We start from the raw sequence: 16,960 nt of genomic DNA on the forward strand, positions 1-16,960 counted from the left end.
TGCAAAAGCACATCTGACTGACAGAAGCAGGAGAAGCAAAGACAGGTGGGGGCCCGGCTAGATAGAGCCTTACCATCATGGTGGGCCACATACAGAGCTAAAGCCCAACCCAAGCAAAGTTAAAAGGTAGAACAACAGAGATTTAGGATCAGACATCAGCATCCTTTTTCCCCCGACTGTTACAGGGTCATCTTTAAGTTGGTAAACACATTCAGAGCATTTACAGTTTAATTTAAATAGATTCATGTTTACAAATTATTATGGATTATAGATATATAGTAGATTACAAAAGTCTTGGTTTGTCTGAACAACAGTCCAACACATGGAGGTTATTCAGTTTACGATAATCTTAAAACAACTTCACAAATTTGGCTTTTTTGCATAATATTGTGTGTAATATACAGTGACTAGTAATAGCAACAGTATAAAGTTTATACATTTAGTCTTAAAGTCCAGGTTTTAAACTGTTGAAAAAGAGTGGTCCATTTTCATGATTCCATAATTAAACTTCTGTATATTATTCTGTCAGTGAGGTCAAAGTGGGGTTCAGGTTTGCATTGCAAACAGTACCTTTCGGATCAGATCCTGGTCCTCCACCACACCCAGCTCTCTGCCTGTAGCCTGGGCGATCCGCTTCCCTGCTACCAAGTTGCCGACCAGCATAGAAGCAGGGCCGACATCCACTGAACAGATCAAAGACAAGTGTATTCAGTGACAACATTGAATTAGTCTTTGCCATGATGTTATATGTGGTCTAGGGTGGACTACCTGGCTGTTTCTGGCGTGGCTTGGGCATGTTGGTAACACAGGTGTGCGGGCACAAGAGGATATTACAGGGGTGCAGGTTTCCCTCCAGGAAGTTCTGCTTGGTTTCACAGATGTGGATGCCTCCAAGGGGCGTCTTTGGGAGGGTGTTGGCCGGGACGAGCGCGAGGCAGTACAGGCCTACCTGGTGGATACTGTCGATGGCCTGTGAAGAAAATAGGTTATTGTTTAACGATTGCAAAGTTAACACGGTTATTACAAACTCTTATTTTACCCATCGTGCCTTTGAAAAGCACATCAGATCAAAGCAGCAACAATCGACACAACAAAATACATTACATCATCCAGTGCATTAACAAGGCAGCATTGTGGTCATGCACTACAGTTAATTGTAGCAACTGCAGCTAGCAGTGACCACTTCCTTTATTTTAAGTTTAAAATCATTAAAGAGATAAAGGTCTCAAGTGTAAGCTTGGTGTGCAGATCGTTCCAGACCAAGGACCGAAGTGGAACAAGCTTGTTTTGCCAGCCTCTGTACTGATAGGAGGAACTTTGCTTTGCGTGTGTTTTTACCTGCAGTACTCGACTCATCCACTGGAAGCTGTCTTCCTCACTGGCATCAGGCCGCTGCTCTGCCACAATCACTATCCTCTCATCATAAAACACCGTCACTGAGAACACAGCGATCCTGCATGAATGACAACAGAGAAATGAGCGCGTGCGCGCGCGTGCGCGCACACACACACACACACACACACACACACACACACACACACACACACACACACACACACACACACACACACACACACACACACACACACACACACAAAAACAGGGAGAGGCTGCAGTTTCGTTGTATAACATGCAATGACAAATAAAGAAATCTAATCTAAGTGTGTTCAAAAGATTGTTCAGTTTGGAGGGATATACAACACTGTAAATATTTAAAAAATATCACAAAATTATTATTCATATGCATCCATGCACCAGTATGTGGTGGACTTGTACACAAACGCAAAGCACACTGGCTCACAAGAAGCAGTCAGTGACTCACCGCCCCCTGTAAACTGTTTTGACAGGCTCCACTGCCAGCGCGGTGGCCACCAGGTCGTCTGCGTTGTGGCGTCGCCCACTCACCATCAGCAGCCCCTCGATCTTCCCCACAACAAACACCAGACTGCCCTGTGGAGCAAACAGTTCAACTCAGTAAGGAAAACCAAAGTCTCGGTTTATTTCTTCTTTTTAATTTCCGAAAGGGAAGTCTTTATTTCAGTGTGTGTGTGTGTGTGTGTGTGTGTGTGTGTGTGTGTGTGTGTGTGTGTGTGTGTATGTGTGTGTGTCTTACCGGTCCTACAAATCCAAGCAGACCAGTCCGGGAGAAGGGAATTTCTCCTATGGGCGCTCCGGCTTGGTTGACGGGGATCACCTACAATTTAGCAGATAAATCAAAGATTTGACTCAAATGCATACAGTAAAACTCACCCTGACATTATATGTTAATCAAAATATATTATATTAATTATAATTGGGATACCACTTAAGAGTTTAGATTAGAGGTGATTAATTGTCTACAAATATTCAATTAAAAAAATGTAATACACAAAAATACACCCAAGGGCTAGTGAGAATAATTGGGAGGATACGGAATAAAGACAATGCAACAGTTTCATGAAGACTGTGGCTCCATCTAGTGGATCATTTAAGCATGTGTTCTTACCCATCCATCCATTTTCTAAACCAGTTTATACTGTGAAGAGTGTAGTGGGACAGAAGCTGATCCCAGCACACACTGACATACCTCAAATGTGTTTTTGGTGACACCAGGCAGGCCGTAGTACATGGTGCCTCCAGCCCGAGAGTTGATAACAATCTCTCCTATTTCATCCGTCTTGCACAGCTGAGGAGGCCCATCGGGTTTCACAATGCACATCAGAGCTGAAACACAATAACCGATCACAGCATTATGTATGTGTAAGTACCTGAATTCTTATAAAGGTAAGATAAAGAAAGAATGCACAGTAAATGGGGCAGCTGCTATGCCAATTAAAGTCAACTCTGGTGGCTAACCTCCAGGCATGATGTGGCCCACATCCTGAACAGTGAGAGCAGAGTTTTTGTCCTCTGTGTTCACCCTGATCACCCCGTGGCTCAGTCCGCCCATGGACAGGATGGCTCTGGCTGGTAGTGGAGCTCCTCGTGCACCAGGTCTGCAGGGAAAGCACAAGGAGAAGTGATGGTGTGAGGGAAAGAATAATAATGGGTCAAGCCGGGAGGTAGCAGAAAGGTAATACATTGTTGAAGTCTGCTGACAAACAAAACAAGTCTCAATGTGCAGTGGTTTCAGTGGTTTTATCTTGAACAAGGCAGGACATGTAAGGACAGATGAACTAAGAAAAGTATGATTCCATGTCAATACAAAAAGAAATCCCCCCTCCTTAATTTTAAGACCCACTAAATATAAGTGACTTAATGGTGAGCATTGTGTGAAAAGCAAAACTAGTTTTGCCTGCAAACAGTATCAGAGCGTCTCATCCCGGTGCATGTGAGTATGCAGAGGTTGTACCTGCGTATGGCCACAGTCAGAGCCTCAGGAGAGGTGGCACATGGACAGATCACCTCGGGCTTCAGACCGTGAGACTGAAACACATTCAGGAAGGCATCACACGACGACACGGACCCTGATAACAAACAAATGGGATAAAACACAGGTTGAAATAGTCATACATATAAGTTCATACCACAGTAGTTCTTTATTACAAGGAGCCATGTCACTCACATGGGTTTGCTCCATCAGCCACAATAAGCATACGGATGGAGGACAGGCTGCTGTCCCTCTGGTCCTTGTGGGCCATCATGGCCCAGTGGAGGTCCCGGCACTTCACCAAGGCCACACGTGCTGTCATAGGGGAAGAGGAATGTTATATGTGGTGTACTTACAGTTTGATTCATCAATTATGTGTACATTTTGTGTACTGATTCTGCTCGACTTTTGCTGCCATGTTCCAATAATATTCAACATATTGATCTTCAACGTAGTCATCATGTTTAAGTGTCTACCAGGGTGGGCGGATTGATACAAAAATATTGATACTACAGATACCTGCGTTGCCGTTTTAACGATATATTCTAGTGTAAATAGAATCTAAAAAAAAAGATTGCATTTCATCAAAGAGTAGAACTTTCTTTTTAATATTTGGTTGTACTCTTTGCTTCACATGGCCAACAAATGGTGGCTGAACCAAGGAGGATCATGTTTTAAGCTATTTCACAGCTGTGAATGATGGCGGAGGGTCAAAGCTGTCAATATATTTTCAACAAATAAATGTTTGCACTTTGTTTATAAAAAAAAAAAAAACATGTGCACATTCAATTTACAGTAAAAAAAATAAAATATTTTTGTTATTTGTCTTGTGCTGTGTTTTAACAAGCCTGTCATTAAGTAATTAACAATGGAAAGCAACATGTAAGTACAAAAGCCACTTTTAATTATAAAAAGTATCGGTATCTGCAATTCTGGCCATGTATTTTTTGGTATCGGATCAAAAAAACATTCTGCGGTAATGCCCACCACTGGCATCTACTTTTATCATTTGAAAATGTACAAAATCTATCAAAAAATAAAACTATACATATATGGAATATAAAAGTAAGATTGGACATTGGCGGAAACCTTTGTGAATGTGGACCCTCTGCACCCAGGACATGGGACATGCTTTCATGACAGCATATGGCACTGTGATGGTGTGGATTCTGTTCATGACACTCTAGAAAAAACACACATATTGTCAATGTCACCTAGTGCTACAAACCAAAGTTAAAAAGGTGAACTAGTCTGAGTATACAGTACAAATTGTTGCATCCAGCTCACCGTTAAGACGCCATGCCACATGCCCATATCCTTCTTGCAGTCCAACACGTTGACCAGTGTCTCCCCTAAGACAGAAAACACAAAGACACGTCAGCGAGGATGTGTGCAATCAACAGCTAACTGTGTGAAAGATGCATTATCTTGGTAACTCAAACAATTTACATTTGTGGTCCATTAGAGTGCATATTCTCCCTAATCACGATCCTCAGCTAATCTTCTCCAAGGCGCTTCTCTGCTGAAGAGCTCAAGAGCTGAGCACTGTTTAACTTGTAAAAATCATTTAGTTCATCATCCTTACTCGTCCCTTCTCATCCTCACACACAGAAAGAGGGTTAGCGTAGGAGAGGCAGAGAAGCAGCAGTGGTGTAAGTTACTAGCTCTGACCTTCACAGTAGTTACAGGCTTGCGTCAGGGCTTGACAGTGGGTCAGCATGGAGATCTTGGAAACAGCAACTCCCATCACCGTTCCCTCCTTGCTTGCTTTGTACTGGTGGAAGAGACACACACACACACACACACACACACACATTTAACAAAGTTAAATAAGCATAATACCTGGAAACACACCAATAATAATAATCAAAAAAACATTTCAAATAAAGTGCATGTATAGCACTTTCTTTCAAACTTCTTTCTTTACAAAGGAGAAAGGTATTAATACAAGAAATCATAGTAGAGATTTAAAAATATTTTGAGTCAACAAAAAAAAAAAAAAGCACAATAAAACGCATAGGACAATATTAAACTGTAAGGGGATTATATGTTTTTCAAAGTCGTTTAAAAGATAACATGTCATTTACTTTCCCAAGTTTCTCATGCAGGACGGATGCAGGAAAATCAATAAAATTTTGTGGGCTAACCGGAGTAGAAAACTGTGACTGTATGCTCTGAAGAGTACCTCTATGTAGGCAGTGTCTGTGTTGGCGGTGGGGATGTGAGGCTGCCAGTCTTTGGACGGTTTGGTCAGATACTTGGTGTCTGTCACTACCCATTTCATCCTCGGCCATCCTGGTAAACATAATCACAAAGAAACACACAGAAATATTTGAGCTGACACAAGGCAAGAAAAAAGAAGTGTTTAGGTACACTCATTTGGAGCCGATTCTCTACAAGCAGAGTGACAACACATCCACCCGTTCACACACTGAAGCCCTTAATTGGTTATTCCCTTTAATGAGTGTGTACTCTAATGGCTCCCAAAGAAACAGACAGAGATGACAATGGTGCATTTGGGCTGACTGACCTTTGAACTGGATGATCTCTCCGTTAGGTGTCTTGGGCAGCCCTTTGAGACACACCTCGCTGGTCAGGGCCAGACTAACACCACAGCTGCCCAATAGGAAGCCAATCTGTTGGCTGCCTGCATCCTATGGAAAGGGACAAGGGACAAAAGACTTATGACACACATGGAGGGGCTAGTATACAAATACTGTGGCAATTAAAAACCACTCGAGCTGTCAATATATTGGTTTTGCAAATAATCCATATTTAAATATGACTATATGAGCAATGAGGCTTTATATTTACCATACAAAACGTGATGATTGGAGGCACATACATGGCATCATAGTGTAGTTAGTAAATAAAATAGCTTCTCATTTACATTTGACATAGTTTAAGTGCCACGAAATTCAGAAAAACTAAGACTGATTTGTATTTCTCAGTGATCGCCATAGAGAGCAACATCGTTACCTGTCGTGACAATGGTACCTCAATGGGCACAGGGATGACCTCAGCTAACAGGCAGCCATAAAACGCCACCCAGAACATGGCGGGGTCGCTGTTGGGATACACCAGTGCCACCTGTGAAACAAACAAAAGTTATTTTCCGCGCTCCTTAATACTTTACGTACAGAGTGGCGACTGAGAGACTCTTACCCGATCTCCAGGTTGTAGGACAGGTTCTGTCTTGGTGCCCAGTTTATTCAGCAGTGTGTAGGCCAATTTCAGACTGCGGCTCCATAGTTTTCCTGTGGAAAAAAAAAAGCCAATGATGATTTTAAAATATCCTGTTTATTTGTTTATTTACCATGTTGTATAACTGAACCAGGATAGTTCAAGTACACAACCCACTGTAGCTCCTGCAGGAAATGTACTGCACATGTAGGTGGTATTCTGCTCAAGCCAGCACATATTCATTTTCTCAAACCAGCTCATATGCAAGACATAACTCTCACATTTACATTTGGTGGACACAATATCATGAACATTAACTTTGTCGTTTACAGTCTACGTTATCCTTGCTACGGGCGGAGGTGGTGCTCACCGTATGTGAGTGTGTAGAGGGGCTTGCCGGTGATGTCCAGAGCAGTCAGGGCAGGGCTCTTGGCCTGGGTGGCCCCCCAGCGGGCCAGGGCAGCCTGCAGAGCAGGGGGCCAGTTACTGACAACTCCGAGGGGCTCCCCCTTCACCGGGATGATTTGACGTCCCTCTGGCTTCGGGGTGTTGGGGTCAGGCTGGGGCACTGGACAACAGCAGAGGTACGGATAAGAGGGGGAGACAATAGATGATTAGGAGAAGCCTTCAGCATGTAACAATATGTTGCAATATAGTGTAGTTAGGTTCAAATATAGAGATATTGTTGAACAGACCACGTAGGAAGGTGAAACTCAAGCTTGATAAACGTGCTCACGTGACTAAGTGAGTGCGTATACCTGCGATTATTTCAGTTCAACACATTTTTTTTTATTACAAAAAGACAAACATAATGCATAAGCACACTTTGTTGTCTCACCTTCTACAATTTCCTCAGAGTCATCTAGGAAGAATTCGCTGAGTGGTGGTCTTTTCGGCCGTTTGAGTGTGTTCAACAGCTGCTGGATCTTAGTGGACACCCTGCTGTTGACAGGCACGCCTGGACAAACAACAAGGCAACAGCCACAGTGAGAAACAACCCAAATAACACAAGCACACACCCACTCATGCAATTCTATTGTATCACAAATACTAATCTACTTTATCACTCGCACTCTCACACAGAACCCTCGGCACTAGCACGCAGTCGGGATCAGATTCAGCAGCAGGAAGGAGTCAAAAGGGAAATTGGTAGGAGACACAGATTGGACCATCTTTAGGGAAAATCAAGTATAGGAGGTTCTCTACGTCTAAACCTATGACACGAGACAGATATAGAGACAGCGAGACAGACACCAGGCTGGAAAGCAAGCTGATTTGGGGCTCTTCAGCGTCCCTCCCCCTTCCCCTCCCCCGATTTCGATTTATATTACCTTTGCTTTTTCCTTTTTTAAATGAAAGTCAAGACAGGGACAGGATTAATGGACCCAAAAGAAAGAACAAAACATATCTGTGATTAGCAACATTCACAACACAGTGAAATGAGGATAATGTTGAACAAGGGCAGATGGTTTATTGATTTGAACTCTCCAATCAGTTTCGTCACTGCAATGCTGTGAGCCACACACTCAACGCAAGACAGAAAACGTCACTTAAGTGCCATGATTAGCACATGAAATAGGTTTGACCTCCAATCTGAAGAAGATCGATAGCCAGATGACAGTAACCAAGTTCAACATGTAGAAAACTACTGTGATTTTTCTACTTTTTTTTAGTGGAAATGTACACCGACACCACCTCCGGACTTTTATAAAGATCTTGGCTTGAGTGAGTGTACCGTCAGCAGTCTCGATCATGCTGGAGCGGCTCTGCCCACGGCTCATGCCCCGGACGGCTGGAGGCAGGTCCACCCTGGACCCTCTCTCCTGGGGAGTGGAGGATGTCACATCTGGGGGGACGCTGTTTTCTGGAAGAAAAGAGAATGTGAGAGTCATGACTGGGAACAACAGCCAACAAACACTGTTATTATTGGAGCTATTTGTCAGTGAAGTTTACCAATGCGTGTGATGGCCAGTATATCAGCCAACAAGGAAGCAGCAGGTTGGGGCTGTGGCTGGGGCTGTGGCTGGGCCTTGGGCTCTCCATGGGAGAGGGTGGAAGACGCAGATGAGGACGTGGAGGAGCTTTGGACTGAGCGGTTGATCCAGTAATCGGGGCTCTGCAGGCTCTGAGCTAGCACTGCACTGAGAGCTGCCTTCCTGCGCAGTGAGCCCTCATCCTCTGATGCAGAAGATGTGTCTGATGGGAAGAGAAAATCCTGAATATTTAGATGTCTTTTACACTATTTTGCCCCAAAGAACACATTTATAATTGTCTAGCCCTCCTTGAAAAGGGTATCAATAGGTAGAAGTCAGCTACAGAGCTGCATCCCTACAGTTGGCAGGGATACAATTACGTGTTGAGACACGTAATTTTCCAGAGGGACAGCTACCCACTGGGTGTGATAAATCTAGTTTACCTGGAGGTGTGCAGGTATCTATGGGAGACTGGACAAAGGCTGAGCGTCTCTTGGTGGGCATGGGTAGCGCCATCTTCTCTTCTTTGTGTTTGGCCAGTGCTGCCTGCACAGCCTCTGTATGGATGTCTATATTAACAGCAAGAAAAAAAACAGAGAGGGACAAATAAGTGAGGTAGACAAACAGAACAAAAGAGAAAAATATATTGAAAAGAGTAAGTTGATATTTATTTAATGATTTTGTTAAAGTGTGTGTTTTTTTATGTACGCTGTTTACCTGATCTGTAGCGGTCGTCCCTGGCCCCTCCACTGCGGTGTGCGCGGTGGTGTCTGGAGGCTGAAGATGTGGAGGGGCCCGGGGCCTCAGGACTTGGGCTGGGGTCAGCACTGTGACCGGGGGAAAGCTGTACATCTGGCAGAGACAGATCCACGTCTACGGAAAAGAAGCAGGTATGTGCAAAGTCAACGAAAACACACGTAGGGCAACAAAGAAACACAATCTTTCGGAACGTTGCACACTCTTGCTTCACATAATGCCATTACAGCTTCGTGTAGGCATAAATATTATATTAAACTCAGAGAAGTTCTCTAAATTTAGCCTCGCTACAGAGCCTCTGAGCATGAAGTGAAATAAGGACATGTACTTGACGGATGTTACTTATACTGTTAACGCAGTACATGAAACTAGGCTAGATTCAGGCAACTATATTTTTAGTCAACTCCTCTCAGAGGGCCTGGGCAACACAGTCCCTGTGTGGACTATGGTTCAGAGGAATAAGGACGCCGGGTGGGACGGGTGCAGGAGGAGGAGGTGACCTTAGCAGCTCCAAAGCTTCCCAATACCTGCCTTGACATCCAGGGTGAACCCACTAACAACCAAGCTAATTTAATTAAATACTAAATATAGAAATTATCCATATGGGATTTAGATTCCTGCAGTCCTTTTTCAATTCCCTGTGTGCGTACTCACTTCACATGTATCGTGTGGTAGCTCAAGCCAAAACAGGCCAAGGTTAAACTAGCAGGAAAGGAAGTTAAGTATTCCTCTTTTTAAAATGAGCTTACAGTGACACATCAAGAAAAATCTTTCGTGCCAATGCTAATGTGGTGCAATTCTTCCTGAGGAAGCTCCACACCCTCATGTGAGTCAGCTGAACATATCATCTTACCAACGAGGTGACCGGCTCACAGTTGTACTGTGAAACTCTGGTACTTCTCTACTTATGTGACTGCTTGACAATGGTAAATTGGTTCACCTCTGAGCCACACAGTGGTTCTGGGTTATTCTGTGGGTTTTCTACAGCGCTGCCATTTTTAGAGAAGTTGTTTGATGTTACTCTATGCTTTGTTATCAACTGTGCAATTCCAATTTTAGCCACTAGAGTGCCACAGAAAGCCAGAAATTCTCTTTGACAGTTTGGACAAAGAGAATTACAGTCACACTGGATATTCAGTGATGCTGAAAAACTTAAACCATACTGTTCTTTCTATGTAATTCTCCAGACAGATGGGGGGAGGACCATTAGCTCCAATGATACGTCCAGCTTAGCAAACTCACGACTTGATGAGTACTTGTGATGCAATTACTTTAAGTTTCCGCATCTCAGAATGACCAGCACCAAAATGCTGACAGGAAGATGAAGATCACGCAGGGAAGAGAGAAAGAGTGCTTAGAAGTGGAATAAGGAAAAGCAAAGAGCAGAAGAAGAGTTGGCCTTACTTGGCAAATGGGGGACATATGGGGCCAGCAGTTTGGCTCTCTTCTTCTCATAGCCCTTCTGCGTGATGTCACCTAGGAGAGAGAACAGCGACGCCACACCGTTATGTTAGTCATAATTATCACGCAAACACCGTACAACTGCGCACACAGACACACACAAACATAAACCAGATGAAGTACACACAACACTCCTCTGACACACACACACACAAACACACTAATAGCTAATACGTGAGCCGGGGTTGAGTCATAATAACAATCCTTTAAACCAGATCTACTAAACTACACATGTTGACGGCTCAGTCCATTTGCAACTAGGCAAGGAGATAACGCCATTGTTTAGCCTTACATTAGCCCCAGTGAATAAACATGATGAGTGCACAAAAACCTCCTCCAGGCAGCGAAACCCAAATATGATTACGGCAACTAGCAGATAACCAAGCGTGGCAGAGAACAATGGCAAATCTGAGGGCTATCGGGAACATTTGGGATAGCAAGCGGAGCAAAAAGGAAGCCATGTGAGCCGGTTTCACATGGGACTCTGCGATTTATCTCCTTCACCCCCCCCCCCCCTTTTTCCCACTGTAAACTCAGCCCCACCCCTTCCTCATTCGGCCTTGGACTCCCACTGCTACCAGAGTTTGTTGGAGAGCAACAGAGGCAAGCCAAAGTCTACTTAACCGGGACCCCAAAACACACAGTCAAACATGCATGCAAGACACACCTTATACAGGTCAGTAACACACATACCACACACACACTCCCCTTGTATACACAAACAAACCCCACTACTGCAAACTCTCTCAGTTATTCTTCTTCCTGTGTGTCCAGTGATAAGACAACCATATGCTATGTCAAGTGCAAATGTGATAAAGGACCGCTCAGCCTCAATCCCGGCACCTTCTCCACACTTTGACCAGCGACGACAAGGAAACCAGACAACTCGGAGGACGAGAAAATCAAAGATAACAGGGAGGAGAGGGTAGTGGGCGATGAGGTGATAAACACACGGTGAGAGTCACTGGCAGAAGCCAGAGCGAACACAGATCGGTGAGTGTATGAAACAACAATGGAAAGAAAATGGGGGGGGGGGGGGGGGGGGCAAAGTTCAACAGCAGATTGGAGGGTGGTGGGCTGGATAAGCCGGCACTGGGGTGGGGAGTCCCATGTGTGGGTCAGATTGTGTGTGTTAAAGCATTCTCACACTCCGGTCACTATCTGGTGTTTGCCTGGAAAAACAACTGAATCAAAAAAACAAAACAAAAAGAAGCTCCTTTTAGGATTGAGTATGTAGATTGGCAGTGTTCGAGTTTAACAGACTTCTATTTCAGATCCTTCCCATGCAGGAAATTCTTGAAGTTTCACAACACTGTGAAATCATGGGAAACGGGGGGGAAGAGGGAGGGAGCGGAGGGAATACACATTGTTTACAGAGAAGAAAAAAACAGCAGAAGTCAGAGACAGTTTGAGAGAGCGCACGCGTGTGATTAAATGCTGAGTGCTTTGTCATTCTCTGCTTACTGGTAGAATAGATATAAACACACTTCAATCAATGCAGATGCAGATGCAGATGCATGGATTTAAGTGTGCATTTTATACCACTTTGAGCTTTTTGATAGTTCCAGCACCTTATTTAAGACAAAGCCGGGTGAAGCGCTGGTTACCCTGGATCATTCTCTGCATAAGAAAGCTCAAATGGGGTGACCAGCAGTCAGCTCTGCCTTCATGCCTGGGTACACACACTGGCCTTACATTTAGTTGCGATGAAAAACACAGCAGCAAATGTCCGTTCCAGTCACTTTTTCTTAGTTTGTCCTTCTCTTAGGCCCGGGCTACGGGCTAGGAAAACACTCGCAGACAGACATGCAAATACAGCAATCAGCAGCAGATTGATTGTGCTGGACTGGAACGTCATTGTTGTTGGGAGATGGGGTTCTGTCAAGCCTAGTCCTGGTGTCACAAGTGGTGCCCGGAGGGGAGGAAGGGAGGGATGGAAAGATGGAGGGAGGGAGGGTCATTAACACAGACAGAGCAGAGTCTGTATTAGTGTGAGGGCATAACAACAGGCGTGGACTGGCACGACCACACTGGCTTTGTAGCCGGCAGTGGGCAGAGACACCGAGGGCTCTGGGTTTGAAAGAGTGACTCTGACAGCTGCTTCAAAACAGAGGCAAAGCTGTATGTTTTGAGAGCAAGAATGTGGTGTTTTGAGTGCGAGCATGAGTAAAACAGTACAGTGACTCTCTCTGTGTGTGTGTGTGTGTGTGTGTGTGTGTGTGTGTGTGTGTGTGTGTGTGTGTGTGTGTGTGTGTGTGTGTGTGTGTGTGTATATGTATAATTTGAGGTCGGGGGACAGGATATGAGCGTTACCCCACCCTGGGTATGCGCTGCCAAAATCGTCTCCCTGTGTCTGTCTGGAGAAGGAGGAATGTGCTGATCGGAGAACATCATGCTAACAGAGAGGGCCAACTGGACAGGACAGCTCGCCCACTGGCCAAAAACTCCTCTGAGGTGCAGGAAGAAACAATATTTGTGTGTGTGTACATGTGTGTGTATACACAGCTGCTGCAGGTTAAGGGGTGCTACAGTACGCTACAGGAGTGAATGCTAACTGAGCCCGGAGCAGAGTTGCATTACAAGCCTCCTCTGTGAGATGTGTGTCAGTGTGTCAAACCGGGATCATGTGCGTTTTTGTTGTCCGGGTCAACATTGTAGTAATAGTAGAGGCAGGTTTAGAGAAGCGTGTGTAAAAAATGTCTCTTCGACGTATAAATTCAGTGACAACGGTCATCTACTTTCTGTAAGCAATCATCGTGATCCTTCCTCCTGTCACACAGGCGTTATTAAAGTGTGTCTTCATCAAGTTGGTTGTGTAAACAGGGCCGACCAATGTGGCCGTTTCAGAGCTTGTTCGAGTGAAGATGACGGTGACCCTCTGACTCTTCCATTAAACTACTGCTGTTGACCTCTGACCTCAGCATGAGCCAAACAGAGGGCTGATCCTCTCACAGCTGACAGCAGAGGGGATAAACACACGCATAACCAGCATTCCCTGTCACACCGATAATTATCGTAGAGAGCTACATTATGACAGAGAGGGATTTTACAGTACAAGTCGTGAATCCAGGCATTATGAGGCCAGTTTTAATCTGCACTGGCATTCTCCAGCACATTAACAGCCTTTTGTGTTTGTGCTGTTCGCTCACCGTCAAATATATCTTTTAAGATGTATACAAATCTGCTGCTAAATTCTTGTTAATTCTGGTTTTCACAAGTGACTTTTTAAAATTTAAGCATATATGTGCTTGTTCCAACTTTGCCTTGAAAGAGTAATTTTCAAACTTCCCGAGATGGATTAATTAAACTGGTGGGTCTATGATATTAGGGGCCCACTACATTCAGATTATGGTTTACGTGAAAGGAATCTATCTGAAGCATTAGCTGTCCAGATGCAATAGTACTTCAAGGGTACTAACATTATTGTCTTAGTTGTTTCCATTGGCTTCTCCAAGCAGCTGATATGTTGAATCATATGACACACACAATCTCGCTGACACACTTAAAATGTTGTTTCTTAGGTCTCTATTAACAATGGACTGAATATTTGGCCTTCTCAAACAAACCTACAGAGAAACACAAAACCACATCAATGGTGAATAAATGATGAGTAATGAACAGCACACAGTCGGAGAGGGCTGGGAAGGAAAGACTGAGTTATGGTTATATACACACGCTGTGCGTGGGGGGGCTACACAATGAAACTCCTAACCCGAAGCACCTAAAACCAAGACTCCAGGTCATTCCTCAATATGTGAAATTAATATTGGAATTTGAAAGGATTTTTTTTTGGTTGGGGTTAATAATCTGAACAAACACTTTCCAGCTGCCACTATCAGCAAACAGCACTTTGGCAGAAGTCTCAGACGTCTACACAAAACTCCAACAACAAAGCCAGTGTGCTTCCCGGCTATTCTTTCAATCAGAGTAACACTTGCTGCCAACTTCTATACTGCGACGCAGTGCTCCTTTTACTTCTTAACTGATATGACTTGACTCGTGAAAAACTGTTTTCAATTTTAGAAAATGCTTCTTTCCCATCTGTTTTGTGGTCAGAGGACATTTTCTTACATTTTAAAGCCCACTAGCAATTTGAAAAAGCAGGAGTGAAAGAACCTTTAGTTGTTTTTAAAGTATGCGGAAGCACCCTGGGTTATAGATGAAAACACTCCCAACAGGGAACCAAAACGATACGAACGAAGAGCCAGCACGGTATCCAGGGGGTTTCAATACCAGTCAGAGGTCTCTGCTGGGCTAATGTTTCCTCTCATAGACAGAGTGATGAGCTATTAGTTGATGCCATCAGACAGGAGAGAGTGTAGACTCTACTGAACACCTGCCCATCCACCAACCTGCCCAACACACACAGGAACAATCAGATCAAAGCCAGTAAAGTACAGCAGAGGTGTTGTGGATACTAAATAGCTTCAGGAATCAGCTGATTAGCTCCCAGCACCCTCAACGTCAGTAAGATCGCATACGAACAAAAGACACTGAGCCAGTTTTCCGCTTCTGGATGTGGCAACAACATGGATATTTTTATCTCACTTAATATGGTTTGTCGCTTTCTGTTAATTTTGCAAGCAAAGACCACCTCCTCCTTGCGCGCGCACACACACACACACACACACACACACACACACACACACACACACACACACACACACACACACACACACACACACACACCACCCCCCCACCCCCCCCCCCACCCCCCCCCCACCCCCTGGTGGAGTACTGTAATTACTGTGGTCAGATTATCTGGAGGCATCCAGCTCCGGTTAGAAGCAACATGACTGTTTCTGTCGCCCACCATTTCCTCTTGCCTCATAGTATCAGTTCCTCTCCCTGCAGGCTCACACAGGTTACTGAAAAACACATGACTGTACGCAAAGACAAAGTCAATGAGAAGAACTACCTACATTACACAGATAGATAAATAAATGTTGTGAGAATCTCCCAGCGTTCACACTTTTGGGTTTTATCCTTATCTGCAATCTGAGATTACATTGACCCTAACAGATTACACCGCTCCGTCTGGACATTAGTGTGGACTTCAAAAGGATAGCTGACATAAATGTCTGAAGTGAGGCTGTCCTCCAAGCCCGTAACGTAGAACTATTTTCTAACTCTGAGGTCATGGTCGGGTTTTTAGCCAGCGATACAAAGCCGTCTTTGTTTGTCAGTGGTTTATTGTCTTGTGATAAATGAGATGCTAAAATGCAACGCTGTTACAACTCAATCTCACGAGATAGCAACAAGAGAGAGACGGTCTCGTGTAGGGTCTTGGTGAGCACATGACAGCGAGAGGACACACAGAGCAAAACCACAAACAGAAATTCTCACACAAAACAGTGACAGTACTTACATTTACATACCAAAACACACAAACACAGGGGCTGAGAGAGGAACCAACGTCACCCACAGGATCGTATTTATAGAGCAGAAACACAAAAACAACGAGCAGGCTGTGCTGAGCACACGGGTAAATAGCACTCGGCAGGAAATGCAAATGACTGAGTCTGACACCAAGGCCATTTCATGGCACCTGGACATTAGTTTAAGTAGATGTTACAAGTTCATCTCCATAGCTCATGCTCTTCAAAGGAAGCAATTAAGACAAGAAGAAAAATAGTAAATTGACATACCCCAGATTTGCATTCTCATATACGATTTATTCTTTAATTTTTCATTTTAATACTGTGAACTGGCGCTGAAACAATTTGTCAAGAAACATTTCATCGTTTCATCTTAAAATTTAGAGGATTCGCTCCTTATCTTTGTCTTAGGTGATGGTAAATTGAGAACCTGCAATGAGCATTTTTCACATTTTATAGACTAACAACGAATTTATTATTAAAGATAATAAAAAGCCAATTTATTGATACATGAAAATCATCATTAGTTGGAGCCCCACTGTGAACACTGGTTTGATCAGGTTGTATGCATTTTAAGACTTGTTTTGTCAATTGTCATCTTCACAGTATCAAAACAAATGCAGAGAATTTTGTTAATTTATCATTTTCAATACATAAAACAAAATGTAAATGACCAATCTGTATTAGGTTGGTTGGTTGAAAATGACCAGAAGACTGAACAGGCCTCCACAGCCTTGACTGTGTCTGTTGGGACTCAGCAGCTGAATCACAGTTATCAAATATCAGCAACAATCAGGTCTCAGCCGAGGGGATCATTTGTTCATGTCTGGAAAGAGATTGAAACATTTATACAAAGGCCT

The 16,960-nt window shown here is 43.9% G+C and overlaps 1 protein-coding gene across 2 annotated transcripts in view; it reads right to left on the reverse strand.

Moving 5' to 3' along the window:
* The window catches only part of dip2ba (disco-interacting protein 2 homolog Ba), a 37,417-nt gene that overhangs the window by 10,330 nt on the left and 10,127 nt on the right, over positions 1 to 16,960 (reverse strand). Inside the window, exons 2-25 of one of the 2 annotated variants that reach the window (XM_068733467.1) lie at positions 10,666 to 10,737; positions 9,223 to 9,378; positions 8,949 to 9,074; positions 8,486 to 8,728; positions 8,268 to 8,396; positions 7,371 to 7,490; positions 6,903 to 7,100; positions 6,515 to 6,606; positions 6,329 to 6,439; positions 5,880 to 6,003; positions 5,535 to 5,644; positions 5,021 to 5,123; positions 4,637 to 4,701; positions 4,439 to 4,532; positions 3,545 to 3,664; positions 3,332 to 3,446; positions 2,836 to 2,975; positions 2,567 to 2,703; positions 2,114 to 2,194; positions 1,823 to 1,950; positions 1,339 to 1,453; positions 769 to 970; positions 571 to 683; positions 74 to 97 (exon numbers count right to left, since the gene is read on the reverse strand). In XM_068733467.1, coding sequence (XP_068589568.1) covers positions 74 to 97; positions 571 to 683; positions 769 to 970; positions 1,339 to 1,453; positions 1,823 to 1,950; positions 2,114 to 2,194; positions 2,567 to 2,703; positions 2,836 to 2,975; positions 3,332 to 3,446; positions 3,545 to 3,664; positions 4,439 to 4,532; positions 4,637 to 4,701; positions 5,021 to 5,123; positions 5,535 to 5,644; positions 5,880 to 6,003; positions 6,329 to 6,439; positions 6,515 to 6,606; positions 6,903 to 7,100; positions 7,371 to 7,490; positions 8,268 to 8,396; positions 8,486 to 8,728; positions 8,949 to 9,074; positions 9,223 to 9,378; positions 10,666 to 10,737 — 2,918 coding nt within the window. The remainder of the gene's footprint in view (positions 1 to 73; positions 98 to 570; positions 684 to 768; positions 971 to 1,338; positions 1,454 to 1,822; positions 1,951 to 2,113; positions 2,195 to 2,566; positions 2,704 to 2,835; positions 2,976 to 3,331; positions 3,447 to 3,544; positions 3,665 to 4,438; positions 4,533 to 4,636; positions 4,702 to 5,020; positions 5,124 to 5,534; positions 5,645 to 5,879; positions 6,004 to 6,328; positions 6,440 to 6,514; positions 6,607 to 6,902; positions 7,101 to 7,370; positions 7,491 to 8,267; positions 8,397 to 8,485; positions 8,729 to 8,948; positions 9,075 to 9,222; positions 9,379 to 10,665; positions 10,738 to 16,960) is intronic. The other variant, XM_068733469.1, reaches the window with a different exon arrangement.

Source organism: Cebidichthys violaceus, unplaced genomic scaffold (assembly GCF_023349555.1).
Source record: "Cebidichthys violaceus isolate CVI_PGR_0920_01 unplaced genomic scaffold, fCebVio1.0.p SCAF_6, whole genome shotgun sequence".
Lineage (NCBI taxonomy): Eukaryota > Metazoa > Chordata > Actinopteri > Perciformes > Stichaeidae > Cebidichthys > Cebidichthys violaceus.